This window comes from Pectinophora gossypiella, chromosome 1 (assembly GCF_024362695.1).
Source record: "Pectinophora gossypiella chromosome 1, ilPecGoss1.1, whole genome shotgun sequence".
Classification (NCBI taxonomy): Eukaryota; Metazoa; Arthropoda; class Insecta; order Lepidoptera; family Gelechiidae; genus Pectinophora; species Pectinophora gossypiella.
This window is the reverse complement of record NC_065404.1, coordinates 4,611,411-4,630,930: the sequence shown is the minus strand read 5'-3', so window position 1 is coordinate 4,630,930 and position 19,520 is coordinate 4,611,411. Positions and strand designations below refer to the sequence as shown.

General features: G+C 39.9%; 1 protein-coding gene across 2 annotated transcripts in view; it reads left to right on the top strand.

Moving 5' to 3' along the window:
• The window catches only part of LOC126381778 (myosin-VIIa), an 81,868-nt gene that overhangs the window by 57,590 nt on the left and 4,758 nt on the right, over positions 1-19,520 (top strand). For both annotated transcript variants that reach the window (XM_050031260.1, XM_050031266.1), the window contains 9 exons: positions 2,245-2,505; positions 3,222-3,500; positions 3,916-4,200; positions 4,338-5,933; positions 6,247-6,474; positions 14,787-15,026; positions 15,362-15,526; positions 16,420-16,704; positions 16,793-19,261. In XM_050031260.1, coding sequence (XP_049887217.1) covers positions 2,245-2,505; positions 3,222-3,500; positions 3,916-4,200; positions 4,338-5,933; positions 6,247-6,474; positions 14,787-15,026; positions 15,362-15,526; positions 16,420-16,704; positions 16,793-19,261 — 5,808 coding nt within the window. The remainder of the gene's footprint in view (positions 1-2,244; positions 2,506-3,221; positions 3,501-3,915; positions 4,201-4,337; positions 5,934-6,246; positions 6,475-14,786; positions 15,027-15,361; positions 15,527-16,419; positions 16,705-16,792; positions 19,262-19,520) is intronic.

Below are 19,520 nucleotides of genomic sequence, written 5' to 3'. Positions count from 1 at the left end.
CATGCGCCTTGCATGTCGCAGTTTAAAAGTAGAGCGCCTCAAGTAGGTAGTGATTATTATACAGCCAAAATAATGTCACTTTTCTTAAAAAAGAAAATGTAACACCTCAAAAGTTTATGTTTTGTCAAGAGCTAGCAGAAAAATATTAAATATGATCATGAGGAATAAAAAATAAATGTAATTTTACCAGTACGTATTATAAAGTTTTTAATTCTTACGAAAAAATATTCGGAAGTGTTTCGATTTTTTGATGAGAAATTTTAATAGATTTAAAATTAGAAACAGTTGGTAACGTTAGTTGTTTTCATTTCACAGACTTATGATGGTTGTTTTACAGGAATGTGTATTTAAAATTATGCCTACTTGGCATGCGCCACGGAAATTCGGTAGCACAGCTACCTAGTAATATCTATGCATAACGGTAGTCCAAACATATAGTTGACCTTATCGTTTACCGCCTTACCTACCTGACTTTTTTTCTCTCTCTCTTTATTTAAGAGCTGCTCTATTGTCGGTGGAGTAATTAATCGCCTTCTATTACTCCATAGATAGGACGTGTAGAACGGTGTTCCTCATTGGTTTTTAAAAGATGTGTTGCTGTTGCAGTTTCTTGTCATTTCTTCTCCTCAGCCATAACACCTTGCGAAATGACGTAAATTCAAAAATGTTACATTGACCTTCAACAAGTTTATCCATGATAATTACGTTGAATAAATGATTCTGATTCTGATTCTGGTGGTTGCCCCAATCGCCTTCCGTTTCCGTTACCTGACTTTTTATTCGTCTGAATTTTATTGGTTCCTTGCTAACAAATTTTCGTAAGGCACTGTTGTAATGCGTATGAAAAACATACTATTTCGAAACTGTATCGCAGTGTTATATATTTACTTATTGGTAACGAATAATATTATATATTGACATTTTAAAAAGTTAGGTAAACCTCTTTATAAATAAAATGAAACAATAATTCATACGCTACAATACCATAGCACGTGCACGTCTGACCACTTTCAATCAAATAATAATTTATAATAATAAATAATTTATATATAATGGTGCTGATTCTTGTACACACCATATAATTTAATTTTATTTTAAGTTATACCTGTCCTTTTCGTATCCGCTGAAAAAGAAAGGGACAGGTAATCGACAGACATAAAAGGTCAATTTTAGGCAGAAATTTAAAAACACAAAATTTTATATTGGCCAATAACCCGACAGAATTATGTTGACAGCACACGTCAAACGGGTTGCATATGAGCGAGATGCCTTTTTATTCACCCGGGTTATATTCATTTTAAAATTAACAGTTGCCAATCATCCGTCCCTTTCCTTTTCGGTGAATAAGAAAATTACGGGTATAACTTAAAATAAAATTAGGAGGTGCTATAAGAATCGGAGCCATTATCTCTTCTTTGATTTGGTTCCGGTTACATACCTTATTCACACGCTTACGTTTGCGTTTGACCATCAGTTTAGTCCAACATTCGTTTTCGATACTATAATTACTCGGTAACTATGCAAATGCTAATAGGCGAATAATTTCTATTGTTTTCATGTTGTTCGTGGATAACCAACCGTAGTTTTAATGTTAGATGCGCAACAGCTAGTACTTGTTTACTTTAAAATCTTTGTAAGTACCTACTATAAATATAATGGTGCTGATGTACACACTACACCTGTACACACTAACTAATTTTATTTTAAGTTATACCTGTGATTTTCTTATCTGTTGAAAAAGAAAGGGACGGGTAATCGACAGACATACAATTTATGGAACACACGTCAATTTTAGGCAGAAATTAAAAAAAATGATGAAGTACCTACTTATTTCAAAACGTGCTTCGGAATGCACGTGATGCCGTTGGTCCCGGTTACTACTTACTGATGTAAGTATGTAGTAAGTATGTATGTAGTAAGCAGGGGCCTTTGTCGGCTCAATTATAACCCTGACACCACTGTCGATGAGGTTGGTAATTCACCTCACAACCCACACGATAGAAGAAGAATTCCTTAGCTATCCATCCATAAGCGCAAAAATCGAGAACCTCCTTTTTTAAGTCGGTTCATATACCGTATTTTCTCATAGGGTAGGTATCTCTACCTATCTCTATCTCTTGATTACATATGTTTAGATAAGACATAAGTATTATAAATACCTGATCAGAAGACGACATGCAGTCACTTTTGACGCGAAGTTCTAAGATTTAATAAATTAACAGAGGCTTTCTTTTGTATTTCCAGGGCGATTACATATGGATCGAGCCGGTGTCGGGGCGAGAGTTCGATGTGGCGATCGGCGCGCGCGTCCTCGCCGCCGAGGGGCGGCGCATACGCGTGCGCGACGACGACGGCAACGAACAATGGCTGCCGCCCGAGCGACGCATCAAAGCCATGCATGCCACCTCCGTGCACGGAGTAGAGGACATGATATCTCTCGGGGATCTGCACGAAGCCGGCATCCTTAGGAATCTGCTAATCCGATACAACGAGAATTTAATATACGTGAGTAGTTTTTCCTTTTTTTTTAGGTTTTATAAGACTGTCTTTGTTTGGCTAGGACATTGCTGTACCCTGCCCTGAGTGGCTTAATTCAGCTTGCTGCCTGAAACAGCTGGTTGTCCGGAAAAGTAAGATGATTCAGCGCTTCATCAGGTATGTCCGGCTGCGTATTTCAAAATGCTACTTCAATACGTCCCGCCGCCGGTCGAGACAAACCGGCTACTAACACCTCCACAAATCCACAGTGAAGCAGCGTGGTGGAGTATGCTCCAAATCCCCTCCGGTTGAGTGAAAGTAGCGGGACGTATATATAGACTGTTTAAGACTATGTGTTTTGCGTAATTTATGGAGTAAATGTTTTTAAGTTAAAATTTGATGCACACAAATTCGGAAAAGCGGGACTAGGGGACTGCATACAAATTTCTGCGTCCCCGCCCGCTTATCTATAGTTAATTATCAGAGATAGTAAAGTAGTTTTAGCTTTTAAAAACTCAACGTGGAAAATCTTCATCTTCATATATTATTACCCCAGAAAGACGGTCTGAATCATCCCCCTCAGTATTCGGTGCGGTATCACTAACACCCTGTATCTTCTTCTTCTTCTATCGTGTGGTAGTGAAGTGGATTACCAACCCCATCAACCCTGTATGATACCATTTGTATAAGCCAGACCTTTTCCAACGCGCACCAATTTCACGATCCCAATTTCCGCATTGCAGACATACACCGGCTCCATTCTAGTAGCAGTGAACCCGTACCAAATCCTGCCGATCTACACGGCGGACCAGATCAAGCTATACAAGGAGCGGAAGATCGGCGAGTTGCCTCCGCATATATTTGCTATTGGAGACAATGCGTACGCGCATATGCGCCGCTACGGGCAGGACCAGTGCATCGTGATCAGCGGGGAGTCCGGCGCAGGAAAGACCGAGTCTACTAAACTCATCCTGCAGTACCTCGCGGCTATCAGTGGAAAGCATTCTTGGATAGAGCAACAGGTAAGGTGGAGCAATGATTCGGCTATTTGGACCCTCATTCAGCGCTTATCGCTATCTTAGGCCCACTAGAGACCAATAATTCTTTCAAATATAAACCTCTCAGACGATGCCCTAAGCCGAGGTTCGCGCTCAAATTCAATGAAACTTACATCAAATAATTAAAGTTTTAAAGGAAGTACTTACAGGATCTTAAAAAGTAACGGCGTAAATGTAGCATAGTATTACCATTTTATTATCACAAGGCGTCATTATAGATAATTCGTAAATATTTATTATATTATTATTATTATTTATCGTTATTACGATAATAACCATAAAAAAATAATAGGAAATATATAAGTATATTAAAAAACAACAAATAAATAATAGGAATGCAATCAATATCTTATCGCATCTTAAACAATTCTCGTTTTAGATCCTAGAAGCGAATCCAATCTTGGAAGCGTTCGGCAACGCGAAGACCGTGAGGAACGACAACTCGTCCCGGTTCGGGAAGTACATCGACATCCACTTCAACAGCGGCGGAGTCATCGAGGGCGCCAAGATAGAGCAATATCTCCTGGAGAAGTCCAGGATCGTATCCCAAGGGACCGAGGAAAGGAATTACCATGTCTTCTACTGCCTGCTCGCTGGTCTCTCCAAAGACGAGAAGAAGAAACTTGAGCTTGGTGAACCGTCAGAGTATAGATATTTGTCTGCGGTAAGCAAAAGATTTGGATTGATAAAATGTTGACTCAAGCTACTTATTTATCACAGTGTATCTTACGCGATATTCGAAAGTCAAAATAAACGATTGTTATCTGTTACAAAAAGTCGCTTTTGTTTTGGTTGTTACAGGGCGGCAGCTTCACATGCGAAGGCAGAGACGACGCTGCTGAGTTCGCAGACATCAGATCAGCGATGAAAGTGTTGCTGTTCAGCGAGCCAGAAATATGGGAAATATTGAAACTACTAGCAGCCGTCCTACACTGCGGCAACATCAAATATGAAGCTACTGTGGTCGACAACCTGGACGCCACGGAAATTATTGAACAGGCCAATGTAAGGCGAGTAGCACATCTCCTAGGAGTACCCATGCAGTCTCTTATCGATGCTCTGACGAGAAAGACGCTATTCGCTCACGGAGAAACTGTTGTGTCCACACTCAGCCGCGACCAATCTGTAGATATAAGAGACGCCTTCGTTAAAGGAATCTATGGCCGCCTATTCGTGACCATTGTAAAGAAAATCAATGCAGCCATCTATAAGCCAAAATGTACGACACGAACCGCCATTGGTGTACTAGACATATTCGGCTTCGAGAACTTTGATCATAACAGTTTCGAGCAATTCTGTATAAACTTTGCAAACGAAAATCTTCAGCAGTTTTTCGTTAGACACATTTTCAAATTGGAACAAGAAGAATATAATCATGAGGGCATCAATTGGCAGCATATAGAGTTCGTCGACAATCAAGATGCATTGGATTTGATTGCGCTAAAGCAACTGAACATTATGGCTCTGATTGACGAGGAATCAAAGTTCCCAAAAGGCACAGATCAAACAATGTTAGCAAAATTGCACAAGACACACGGCCTTCACAGAAACTACCTCAAACCTAAGTCAGATATAAACACAAGTTTCGGTTTGAACCATTTCGCTGGCATTGTCTTTTATGACACTAGAGGTTTCTTGGAGAAAAACCGGGACACGTTCAGCGCTGATCTGTTGCAACTGATCCATATTTCGACGAACAAGTTCTTACAGCACATTTTCCAGGATGATATAGCTATGGGCTCCGAAACTCGGAAGCGAACACCGACTCTGTCAACCCAGTTCAAGAAATCTTTAGACTTGTTGATGAGAACTTTAGGAACGTGTCAACCATTCTTCATAAGGTGTATCAAGCCGAATGAATATAAGAAGCCGATGATGTTTGATCGCGGACTATGTTGCCGGCAGCTCAGATATTCCGGTATGATGGAGACAATCAGGATCAGAAGAGCTGGGTACCCCATTAGGCACAGTTTCAAGGAGTTCGTGGAACGGTATCGATTTTTAATCTCTGGTGTCCCACCAGCTCATAAAACGGATTGTAGGGCTGCGACTGCTAAAATATGTGCGACTGTGCTTGGAAAATCTGATTACCAACTAGGTCATACCAAAGTGTTTTTGAAGGATGCTCACGATCTGTTCCTAGAGCAGGAGAGAGACAGAGTGTTGACGAGGAAGATTTTGATCCTTCAGCGCTCGATCCGGGGCTGGGTGTATCGCAGGCGGTTCTTGAAGATGCGGGCGGCCGCTGTATTGATCCAGAGGCACTGGCGCGGCAAGCTGCAGAGGATCCGATACAACAAGATGAAAGTGGGTTACGCTCGGCTGCAAGCCCTAATTCGAGCCCGGGTGCTTGCCCACCGGTTCAGACATCTCCGAGGGCACATCGTTTCTTTACAAGTAAGTAACTTTATCTAAGAGATTTGCCGGCTTTTAGTAAAAAAGTATACGTAAGTGTAAGTTACTCAGTAAATTATCAAACTGGATTATAAAAATCAATAGAATATACATAAATAAACAGACGTTTTGCATACGTCCCTTGGAAAAAACACCTACCCAATGTACCTATCCAATGGAAAAAACAGAATTGACACAAGCTAACGAACGATATGTCATGTGTTTTGCTTATTGATGATTTTTGGTATATTGTACTAAGGTTCTACCCAAAAACAGCTCTTAACAACAACTAAACTCATGTCTCACCAACCCCCAGGCGGCAGCGCGCGGCTACTTAGTCCGGCGCTCGTACGGTCACAAGATGTGGGCGATAGTGAAGATCCAGAGCCACGTACGACGGCTCATCGCCATGCGGCGGTACAAACGCTTGAAGCAGGAAACCATCGCGCATAACGAGGCACTGCGCTTGCGCAGACAAGAGGAACAGCGTCTACAGCATCAAGGAAACACTCGCGCTAAAGAGATCGCTGAGCAGAATTATCGGGTGAGTTACAATAGCATAACATAATTGACAACATTTCATTTTTACTAAGGTGCCTTAAATCGAAAACCATTTCGAGATATTTCTATGATTTACACAAAACACATTTTTTCAGATTTTTTAATTCAGTAATAATAGAAATATATTGAAAAATCCACGAGGTCAGAAGAGGAAGGCATAATAAGTTCAGACCTTTACATAAAAATTATAAAAAAGTAAATGTCATACATAACATGACACTTTGTTTGCGACTTGTTTTAAATACGCATGCAAAGGTACATTACATTATACTGCCTTCATTCTATCAATGGCAGAGAATCCAATTTTCAAAAAATATTTTTTGTAACTTCTAGTGGAAAAATCTTGAAAAGAAAAAATACGTGTCTTCTATTTAAACAAGTACTTTCGAAATAGCACAAAAAACCACGGCTTAAAAATTTGAAATGTTGTCAATTGTGAGATCGTGGGATTTTCAGAGGTAAACCCATCTCAAGATGATCTAAGTAGCCACACCTTATCGAGCTTTCTGTTAGACCAACGTGATAGGTGAGCTGTATCGCTGTCCAATTGTGTTAGTGAAAACTGCTCTTAAGATAATTTAGTAACTCATTGGTGAAAGTCCGGTACCGGCGTTTGAAATAGGCACCCACCCCCCCGATTGCCAGAAGCAAGCCGGTGAATTTGAATATGAATAAATTAAAATGAGACTGGGCTGGACATATTGGCCCCGATTCCTGCAGACACCGCCTAATTTTATTTTAAGTTATATCCGTCATTTTCATATCCGTCGAAAAGGAAAGGGACGGATGATTCACAGCTCTTAATTTTAGGAAGAATGAATGAATAACCCGGGCGAATCAAAAGGCACGTCGCTGGTATGCAATCCGTTTGACGTGCTGTCTACTTAACTGTGTCGGGTTATTGACGGATGTAAAATTTTAAGACGGTTGGTTTAGATTTGTGCTTAAAATTGACATGTGTTTCATAAATTTTATGCTTGTCGATTACCCGTCCCTTTCCTTTTCGGCGGATAAGAAAATGACAGATATAACTTAAAATAAAATTAGATGGTATTTACAGGAATTAGCACCATTACCCGCATGCCGGTCGTTTAGTATGTGTAGGTGGTGTATGGTGTAGCCGTATATTATTTTTACAGGCAGTCATAGCTAAGAAACGCCTCTTTACGAGTACTTAGCCTGACCGATGCCAGGGTACAACCGAATTTTAGATATTCAAATCAATATAGGTATATATATGTACATCGTTGAGTTTAAGGGCAAGATCAGCTCTATGTAGATTGCTTTCGTCGAAACCAAAGCGTCTTACCTAATAAAATTGAGTTATAATACCTATTTTTTTATCTAAAGTAAAATAAATATTTAGTTTTATTACGTAACTGACGCCATAATTTGAAAATGGATATTTAGGAATGTATATTTGTATATGTATCAACAAATACGTAGTTCATCATCATCTCCTTAGCGTTATCCCGTTTCACACGGGGTCCGCTTAACTAACCTGACAGGTCCAAGCGACTGCCTGTCTGGCCTTCCAATCCGCGAAGGGAAACCCATCCCCCCAATACAGGTTAGGTCACACACCTCCGAAACGCATTTCTTGGGAATGTGGGTTTCCTCACGACGTTTTCCTTCACCGCTGAGCACATGATAATCGAATTATGGCGTTGCCAGCGACTCCCCGAACGAATACTTGGTCCTTGCCGAACGACGATTCCCGCTACGGCGAGTGGCTTGGCGTCGCGTCTGTCATTTCACAATATAAATATATAACTCTTCAACGTGCTATCGTGCCCGTTTCTTTCAAATATTTTTCCTCTCAGACGACGCCCTGAGCCGAGGTTCGCGCCCAACTGGGCACCCTCAGGCCTGTTGTCTTAAACGTTGTACCGGGTGAGAGCCTTCAGCGCTCCCCATTTGTCCGGCCAAGTAGTTAGTGCCATCTGCGGCAAATCTACAATAAGTCACGTCAAAAAAAAATGTGCCCGTGTATCCGAAAAACGGCACCGACTTTGTACTTTATTAAGTTTTAAATAGACAAAGGTAAAAGTACGTAATGCTAGAATACATTACAGGTTCTTATCGATTATCTAAAAACGTCACTTTAATATATTCGTAAATGGCAATCGATTTTAGATTATTGCAATTATCCAATTTAAAACCAAATCTTTCTAAAATTAGGTATCTGCCTACATTTTTGTTACTTAGTTTTAATATTTTTTATTTTGTTCTTTAAGTATAGGAGCAAAAGAGTATTTTTTTAATTAACCTTTGCTTTGTTTGACAGTTTGGATAAATAGTGATTTATCGATATTGATTGGATTTTTAAGATAGCAATGCCGCATTTTATCGTATATGATAATCTTTCAGTTAACAAAAAAAATGATTTTAAAATAAAGATTTAAGATAGTATGGTTATAACTTCCATTTGAATGGAATGTGAGTATAGTGAATGTGATATTTAAATTGTGCATTAACTATTTGGTGATAAATTTATGAATATTTATTTCTAAATTATGACGTCAGGTATGTAATAAAACTAAATATCTAATAAGTACTTTAGTTAAAACAAAATATTTCAGTAAGTAAGTAAAGTATTGGATATAGGTATACCTAAAGTAGATTACTATGCTAAGTTAATAATTGAGAATTTGACATTATTTTTTACTATATTGCATATAATTATTTCTTTCCAAGCTTCAATATTAATTTATAATGCCTATTGAATAAGAATAAAATAAATTTATTGCCAGTAACAATAGATTAAGTAATTGATTAATAGATCTGCACTGTTGCCGCCTAAAAAAATACAGCGTCAATTAGAGGCGTTATAACAGCTTTTTTTTGACGTGATTTATTGCTGGTTTGCCGCAAATGGCATTAACTATTTAGCCGAACAAAGTTATAAGTTAAGAGTGATGCGCCTCGTATCGTTGTTATTCGCTCGCTGCGTTTCCATAGTTATCTCAGTTATTCAAGGTTTAAATTAGATTAAACCGTACATTGGCCCCGATTCCTGCAGACACCGCCTAATTTTATTTTAGGTTATATCCGTCATTTTCGTATCCGTCGAAAAGGAAAGGGACGGATGATTCACAGCTCTTAATTTTAGGAAGAATGAGTAAATTAATGTGTCGGGTTATTGACTGACGTAAAATTTTTAGACGGTTGGTTTAGATTTGTGCTTAAAATTGACGTGTGTTCCATAAATTTTATGCTTGTCGATTACCCGTCCCTTTCCTTTTCGGCGGATAAGAAAAGGACAGATATAACTTAAAATAAAATTAGATGGTATTTACAGGAATTAGCACCATTATAGGATTTTTTTTAAATACTTGAAGTGGTATCAGAATTGAAATTAACTTATGTTTTAAGTACCTGTCTTTAGGGATTAATCGAAAATATTTACATTTTGTTTTTCATTCCGGATATACCGTAGAAAAAGTGTAAGAAAGATCACTACGGGCAGGTCATATACTTTCGCCACACATTTCTCACTAATAAAAATACGTCCATAACATGATATTTCCTAGATACTACGGTGTGTTCAGAATCAAAGACAAAACCTAAGTTTTTCCGATTAATCCCCAAAAGACACTTATGACATAACTTAAGCCCATTCTAAACTCAAACTTATTCATCGCACGATGAACTAAGTACCCACAATAACCTTCCTGTTAGACCCTAAAGACATGCTTGGAAACTTCGATCACTAAAAAAAATACGTTCATAACGTGATATTTCCTGTTCTTTTTCTACATTGTGTTCGGAGCCTAGAGATGATGATGATGATGAGGTTGAGTTGATGGTGGTAGTCTAATATAGGTAGTATAGGTATGTGTTTAAGGTATTGAATGTGTTTCTCAAGTTATTAAATAACTTGTATACCCGTATTGATTTAAAAGTTGCAGTTTCTTGCCATTTCTCCTCTTCAGCCATAACACCTTGCGAAATGACGTAAATTCATAAATGTTACATTGACCTTCAACAAGTTTATCCATATATAATTACGTTGAATAAACGATTCTGATTCTCTGATTGCAAAAGTACAAAGTTGAAGTTAATTCGTTACTTTTTTCCATCGGATCTAATAAGTCCAAGATGTAACGAATGTCCTTACCAAACAAAGGACAGCCTCACAAAGTGATTTCGACAATGTCCCCATCGGGAATCGAACCCGGACCTCCAGATCGAGAGCCTAACGCTCTAACCACTAGACCACGGAGGCTGATTGTCCGAAAACGTAAGATGATTCCGTGCTTCGGAAGGCACGTTAAGCCGTTGGTCCCGGCTATTAGCCGTAAATTACCTCCACCAACCCGCATTGGAGCAGCGTGGCGGAGTATGCTCCATACCCCCTCCGGTTGATTGAGGGGAGGCCTGTGCCCAGCAGTGGGACGTATATAGGCTGTTTATGTATGTATGTATGTAACGAATGTAGCTACGCCTCTTTTTGTCCTCAGTAACAGAGCTTACATACATACTTACTATGCTTCACATATCGATTAGCTGCAAGTCAATCAAGTGTAACATTATGAAATGTACGCGAACAGAGTTAACCTGCCGGTTGGGTAACCAAGAAATCTGGTTGGTTGGTACTTCACGCAACCTGAAGTAACCCTCGGTAATCTGTAGTGATCAGTGAGGATAGGCGGTTGTGTCAGTGGGTTTAGGGTAACATAGTTGTCAAAGGTCACATCTGAAGTGTTATTACATCTTAGCAATGTCCTGGAAAACTCCTCATTAAGTATTGCCTATCTACATTCATATATATGAAAGCAACTCATCTAAAGAGACATTACATTTTGACGTTTGCGCATAAAAAAGTAACTGCCCAATGTCAACAAATGTCAAATAGCAATATTTCTTTTTAGATGAATTGCTTTCTTTTTAAACCAATCCAAATACCTGGGGATGGGAATGTATTGATATTTAGTATTACAGAAGGGGGCTTCTGTGATACTAAATATCAATACATTCAAGTGCAGTGACAAATAGGTACCTAAAAAACTTACAAATTATTTAAAATGGCTAAAAGAAAATTGAATATGGAGCAAATCTGATTAGTGTAGTGTTCGTTATTTTGTTCATTTAGTGAAAAATATTAGATCAACAATCAAAATGTTGAGTGTGTGGTCAAAATGCGTGTGCGGAGACATGGCCTACGATATTCACTATGTTAGTAATGTAAGTTTTTATATTCAATTGTTTTATCATCACCATCACCAGCCCATTAACGTCCCCACTGCTGGGGCACGGGCCTTCCCTATGGATGGATAGGGAGATCGGGCCTTAAACCACCACGCGGGCCCAGTGCGGATTAGTGGTTATTAACGACTGCTAATGCAGCCGGGACCAACGGCTTAACGTGCCTTCCGAAGCACGGAGGAGCTCGAGATGAAATCTTTCTTTTTATGGTCACCAATCCTAAGACCGGCCTTTGCGAAAGTTGCTTTACTTCAACAATCGCAGACCGAGCGTTTACCGCTGCGCCACCGAGCTAAACATAACATAAACTCACCTCCAATTGGGGTACTCAAAGGCAGTGGTGGCTCTAGCAGTATTTAGATGGTGCGACACTTCACAGTGGCGCCCCTTAAAATACAGATTTTTTTTCGATTAGTTTACGGTCACCGAAATATACCAATTATTCTTTTTTTGTGTTATGTGGCCGCTAAGAGGCCTAATTCAGAGCAGGGGTGCCCAATCCAGTTACTCCCCTGTAGATACGGGGTACCCAGCCAGGGTGGTCCCCCTTAAACGGCGCCTGGTGCGATCGCACCGCTCGCACCGCCCCAGGGCCGCCACTGGTTAAAGGTACATCCATCGCAAGATGAACTAACCTACGCCTCATCGAGCTTTCTGTTAGACCAATGTGATGCCGTCTATAATGGTCGAGACAACTGTGTTAGTGAAAACGCACTTAAGATTAATTCATAACTCATTGTTGTTGAAGCAAGCTGGTGTACCACAGGACCACACTCACTAAATAAATAAATACAGGTAAATCGGATAAATAATGTAATTCTTTATCGCGTAAAATTATTTGGTTCATGCGCGCGATAAACCTGTAAAGCTATGATGCTAGCTAGTGATGTATGGGTACTTAGTTCATCTTGCGATGCATGTACCTCTGACTACTCCATTTGAGATATAGTCGTGAGTTTGTGTTATGTTATTTATTTAATTTTGCATGTCTCCATGGTATTTTAATATACTTATTTATCGCGCAGCCAATAGCGTGGGTCCATATAACGCGACGCGTGCGATATAAGTGCAGCATGCTACCCGGGCAGATCTAAGTATATCAATTTCACAATCACGTGTGAATCAACGTAACCATATACCACATACTTAGTGTTATCATAAAGGGAAAACTAGACAGGCGAGAGGGAACTAGTTGATCCGGTATCGACAACGTGTAATTTTCTTTTAAACCGCTGTTTAATCGTTGTTAGAAAAGCCTTAGTGAATTTTCTTTATCGATAGATGAAAATGGCCGTGGTCCAGTGGTTGAGCGTTGGGCTTACGATCCGGAGGTCCCGGATTCGAATCCCCATGGAGACTTATCACAAAATTCACTTTGTGATCCCTAGTTTGGTTAGGTAAGGTTAGGTTAGACATAACAGGCTGATCACCAGGTCTGACTTTGACTAAATTGTTATGTCGTGTCTGTTGTATAATACTACTCTTAAGTACATAATAATACGTTTTAATACAAACCCCGATTTTTAAAAACTGAACCTCATAAAAAACCTTAGCTTAAAACTTCGATTCTTGTCTACTCTAAGCTCCTTTAAACAATTTTGGAACATTGATCGCATGACACACAGTTTTTGTTTTTGTATTGTGGCCGAATACCTACTAATTATTTTTAAAACAAAAACTGGGATGATCGCTACTAGCATAGAGAAAAATAATTATATCACGTAAAGTAGTCATGGATCTGAATCATAAAAACTCGTCCAACTAAACCAGAATTCATACACAATTAGATCGCTCATTACGTACGAGTAGTTTTGCTTCTTCAATCAACTTATGTACATAGTTGCAAGTGTTAACGCGTTTTCAAGTTATTTAATTACTTGCAACCGACGGTCTAATGGCATATTTTATTATCACACTATTGACAATAAACGGAATAGTTATAGTGCAGCTGGGTCAGGGTTGAGACGAGCACATAACGATGTGGGACCAACCGGGATTTCTCAGTACATTTCGTCCCCCGGTAAATATTATTATTATTTATTTGTTAGGTATTATATGTTTGAGGTGCGGTACAATAATTATAAGTTTTACAAAATGAATAAAGGTTCCCAAACTAGGCGGAGCCTGTATTTGGGAAACCGTCGAATATGGGATACAAGTCTTGTAAGATTGACGCATGCCAACAATAATAATAACCACAGGAAACATAAAATATAAATATAAAATTGAATAAAAATAGATTAAGTACATCTAAGTATTGGAGTGTGGGGTATATATTTGTGTGCGTAAATGAGGGTGTTTATGAATATGTGTGAGAGTGAGTGTGCAATGTATATGCAAACATATTTTTCCCGCTAATAATATTATTTATTTGGTTTATTTTATGGACTTCCATTGTGTCATGTTACTTTTATTGTATGTACTTATGTCAGAATGTTGTATAAAGTAACAGATAGTCATTTAAAAAAAAAAAAATCTTTTTGTTGTCGTAACGTATCTCTGGAAGTACAAAAATGTTGTAATATTTTTGTGTTATTTTTAATGTTAACCTTATAAGGTTTAATATTTATGCATATGCGATATAAATAGGTACTATTATGTTAATCAGCTTCCCACTCATTTATCTTGTACATAGTTCATTATCAGAAATCAAACACGCCGGGTGCAAGTACTTGTCTTTATATCTTCTACATCAACAGTTGTCGGCACTTCACTGTCGATCGATATATACTATCTAAAGAATTATGTAACTCTAAAAGCACTATCATGCTTTGCACTAGGGGCGGAGTCGTTGCCGGTACACCAGGAAAATTCAATCTTTAAAAATAAATGTTAATATAACATAACAAATACATTGCAGACGGGAAATATAAGATTACAAAAAAAAAAAAAGAAATAGAAGAGTACAATAGGGCTTAATGCTAAGTAGCAATCTGTTCCAGGCAAGTTTTTGGTTATAGGATATTTAAGTAACTAATTCATCGTCATCATCTCCCTAGCGTTATCCCGTTTTCACAGGATCCGTAAACCTAACCTGAAGCATTGATTGATTGCGTGACACTAACTAATAAAATTCTTTATCACCAGGAACGCATGTACGAACTGGAGCGTCGTGAAGCGGAGCTGGCGTTGGAAGAGAAACGCCAGCTGGAGGCGAAGCGGACGCTGCTACAGGAAGCAGCGCGGAAGCAGGACGAGCCCGTGGACGACAGCAAGCTGGTGGAAGCCATGTTTGACTTCCTGCCCGACTCCAGTAGCGAGGCGCCTGCGCCGAAAGACACGTCTGTGTTTAGCGACCTGCCGCAACTCAGGGCTGATCAACAAGAGGTAAGATGTTTCATTGCTCTTCGTTTGTAAAGAGACATCCAATCCTTCTGAAAATTTGGGGAAATGCCAGAAAATAAACACTATATGGTATTAACGCCAACTGTGTCGACATTGGCTAACAAAAATTACATGCGTACATGCGTTGCTGCTCGTCTGTAAAAAGTATCTTCTATATAAAAATTAATCCCTATTTCTCTTGATCACGCCATGACCTGAGTCAATGGCTTTATTTTTCTAATCATTTTTTCTAATCTTTTGGAATGAAAGTTAATAATGAAATCTTGGACAAGCTTAATTCAAAAATGTTATGCAATCCTTTATACATTTTTACGCAGACGGTGACACCAATGCAGACAACATCAGAAGACGAGGAGGACCTCTCGGAATACAAGTTCCAGAAGTTCGCCGCCACATACTTCCAAGGCAACGTCACGCACCAGTACTCGAGGAAACCTTTGAAGCATCCATTGCTGCCACTGCATACACAGGGTGATCAGCTGGTGAGGGTTTTTGATAAATAATTTTCTTAGTTGCATATGTTTCCGCGCTTTAAAAGGCACGCAACGGCCTCCGTGGTCCAGTGGTTGAGTCAGGCTCACGAACCGGAGTTCTTGGGTTCGAATCCCAGTGGGGACATATCACAAAACTCACTTTGTGATCCCTAGTTTGGTTAGGACATTACAGGCTGATCACCAGGCCCGTTTCCTCGTGGCATGTTAAGCCCTTGGTCCCAGTTACTACTTACTCATGTAAGTACATAATCGTTACTTGAGCCATGTCAGGGGTCTTTGGCGGCTCAAAAGTAAAGTAACCCTGACACCGGGGTAATCCACCTCACAACCCACACAATAGAATACAAGACACGTTAAGTCGTTGGTTCTGACCACTAGAAGTAAAACACCTCTACCAACTCGCAGTGGGGCAGCGTGGAGGAATATGTTCCATACCCCATCCGGTTGATGGAGGGGGAAACCTGTGTTCAACAGTTGGACGTATGTAGTTGCTTATATTTCCGGTCATGCCATAAAAACCTTTTTAGTTTTGGTCACATTGTAATGGAAAATGAAGATGAGTTTGTATAGGACTTAAAATAGTTCAGTGACTTAGGCAAAATAAATAAAATCCTATTTGTGCTATTAGTCGCTAAACGGTAAAAATAGCTGTTAGATAATCTAAATTGCCTCAATGGATCCTTAATGCATTGATAAAACTGACATCGCTATTATCATTCAATACATCTGATTAAGTAATTAAAACTACCTATTACTAGATACTGCTTCCATGCTTGACTTGGAGCAAATAAAAAACGACCATGTTTTGGGTCCGAGTTTTGGAAGTTTCGAAGATTTTCAATTTTGCTCTCAAAAATTAATGGTCTTTATTCAATTTTCAGGCCGCTCAAGCTTTATGGATCACTATCTTGCGCTTCACTGGAGACCTCCCAGAGCCTCGGTACCACACTATGGACAGAGACAATACGTCTGTCATGTCCAAAGTGACCGCAACACTTGGAAGAAACTTCATCAGGTCCAAAGAATTCCAAGAGGCACAAATGATGGGTGTGGACCCTGACGCGTATTTGAACAAACAGAAACCAAGGTCCATCAGACATAAGCTGGTGTCATTGACCTTGAAAAGGAAGAACAAACTTGGAGAAGACGTTAGGAGGAAACTACAGGTAACCTTTTCTTTTTTAAATTTATAATAAAATCTGGAAGATAAAAAAATAAGTAGAATAATATTCTTAAATCGAAATAATTTTCCAGGATGAAGAGTACACAGCTGACAGCTACCAGTCGTGGCTAGAGTCGCGTCCAACGTCAAACTTGGAGAAACTACACTTCATCATCGGTCACGGCATTCTGCGCGCTGAATTAAGAGACGAAATATACTGCCAAATATGCAAGCAGCTGACCAATAATCCGTCCAAATCCTCTCACGCCAGAGGATGGATTTTACTCTCACTCTGTGTGGGCTGTTTCGCCCCCAGTGAGAAGTTTGTTAATTACCTGAGAGCTTTCATAAGAGAAGGCCCGCCAGGTTATGCCCCGTACTGCGAGGACCGTCTGAAACGGACCTTCAACAACGGTACAAGAAACCAGCCCCCATCGTGGCTGGAGCTACAAGCAACAAAGTCTAAAAAGCCCATAATGTTACCAATAACATTCATGGATGGCAACACAAAGACTTTACTAGCCGACTCGGCAACAACTGCAAGAGAATTATGCAATCAACTATCCGATAAGATCGGGTTGAGAGACCAGTTTGGTTTTTCATTGTACATTGCACTGTTTGATAAAGTGAGCTCGTTGGGAAGTGGAGGCGACCATGTGATGGATGCCATTTCCCAATGCGAGCAGTATGCGAAAGAACAGGGGGCTCAAGAGAGAAACGCTCCCTGGAGGTTATTCTTCAGGAAAGAAATATTTGCTCCTTGGCATGATCCTACTGAAGACCAAGTAGCTACGAACTTGATTTACCAACAAGTGGTGAGAGGAGTCAAGTTCGGCGAGTACAGATGTGACAAAGAAGAAGATTTAGCAATGATTGCAGCCCAGCAATATTACATCGAATACGGGCAAGACATGAACACCGAGCGACTATATACACTTCTGCCGAACTATATTCCAGATTACTGTCTCACTGGTGTCGAGAAGGCAGTAGACAGATGGGGAGCTCTGGTAGTGCAAGCATATAAAAAGAGTTACTACGTGAAAGAAAAAGTTCCAGCGTACAGAGTGAAAGAAGACGTTGTTAGTTACGCGAAATTTAAATGGCCTCTACTGTTCTCTCGATTTTATGAAGCTTACAGAAACTCTGGTCCCAATTTGCCCAAAAATGATGTTATAATCGCTGTAAATTGGACGGGAGTGTATGTTGTCGATGACCAGGAGCAAGTTTTGTTGGAACTTTCGTTCCCAGAAATCACAACAGTGTCGAGTCAGAAAACCAACAAAGTGTTCACACAAACGTTTAGCCTGTCAACTGTGCGCGGTGAAGAATTCACATTCCAAAGTCCTAATGCCGAAGATATCAGAGATTTAGTGGTTTACTTTTTAGAAGGCTTGAAAAAAAGATCTAAATACGTGATTGCACTTCAAGACTACAAAGCTCCTGGGGAAGGATCCAGTTTCTTAACGTTCAATAAAGGAGATCTGATTATTTTAGAGGAAGACAGCACTGGTGAGTCTGTACTAAACAACGGCTGGTGTATCGGGCGTTGCGAGAGGACAATGGAGCGAGGAGACTTCCCAGCAGAGACGGTGTATGTTCTGCCTGCACTGACAAAACCTCCACCAGATATATTATTGCTATTCTGTCAAGAAGGAGCTCAGCACGGTCGTCGTGTGGTGACTGCAACTCTTAACGGAACCGAAAGCAGAGACAAACCACACACGTTACTAGAATATGCTATGGACCACTTCCGACTGCCGCCTAAACGCACAGTATCCAAAGCCCTTACACTCTCCACAGCTAAACGCGGCGGTTCGGAAGAGCTCTGGCGACATTCTAGGGAACCGATAAAACAACCGTTGTTAAAGAAACTACAAGCTAAAGAGGAGTTGGCAGAGGAAGCCTGTTTCGCTTTCACGGCAATTCTAAAATACATGGGAGACCTGCCCTCTAAACGACCCCGCATCGGCAATGAATACACAGACCACATCTTCGATGGCCCACTGAAACACGAGATACTACGTGATGAAATCTACTGCCAAATAATGAAACAGCTGACTGATAATCGGAACAGAATGTCAGAAGAAAGGGGCTGGGAGCTGATGTGGCTGGCTACGGGACTGTTCGCGTGTAGCCAGGGCTTGTTACGAGAACTAACTCTCTTCCTCAGAACTAGAAGGTATCCAATTGCTCAAGACTCACTCCAAAGACTGCAGAAAACTTTGAGGAATGGCCAAAGGAAGTATCCTCCACACCAGGTGGAGGTGGAGGCTATTCAGCACAAGACGACGCAGATATTCCATAAAGTTTACTTCCCAGATGATACAGACGAGGCTTTTGAAGTCGATTCGTCAACGAGAGCGAAGGACTTCTGCCAAAATATAGCACAGAGACTGAATCTCAGATCTAGTGAGGGCTTTAGTTTGTTTGTTAAAATAGCTGATAAGGTGATTTCTGTGCCGGAAGGAGATTTCTTCTTCGACTTCGTGCGACATCTCACTGATTGGATCAAGAAAGCGCGGCCGACACGTGATGGCATTACTCCACAATTTACTTATCAGGTAAGATTAAGTTTCTTTATTAATTGTGTTTATTTGTTCAAATTAATGGACGGTCAATGTCATTTTATAGTGTACTTTTTAAGTTGTTTACATTTGATAATATACTATCTTGAATCTAGCCCATTATATCACAAGTTGTACATGATTAGCATAAAATAAATAGCTTCGTGGTTCAGCGGGCCTAATAAATAATGGGTTAAGTTCCCATTTAAAGCGTAAGAGTAAAGTAATTAAACACACATCCAAGAGACAAACACAC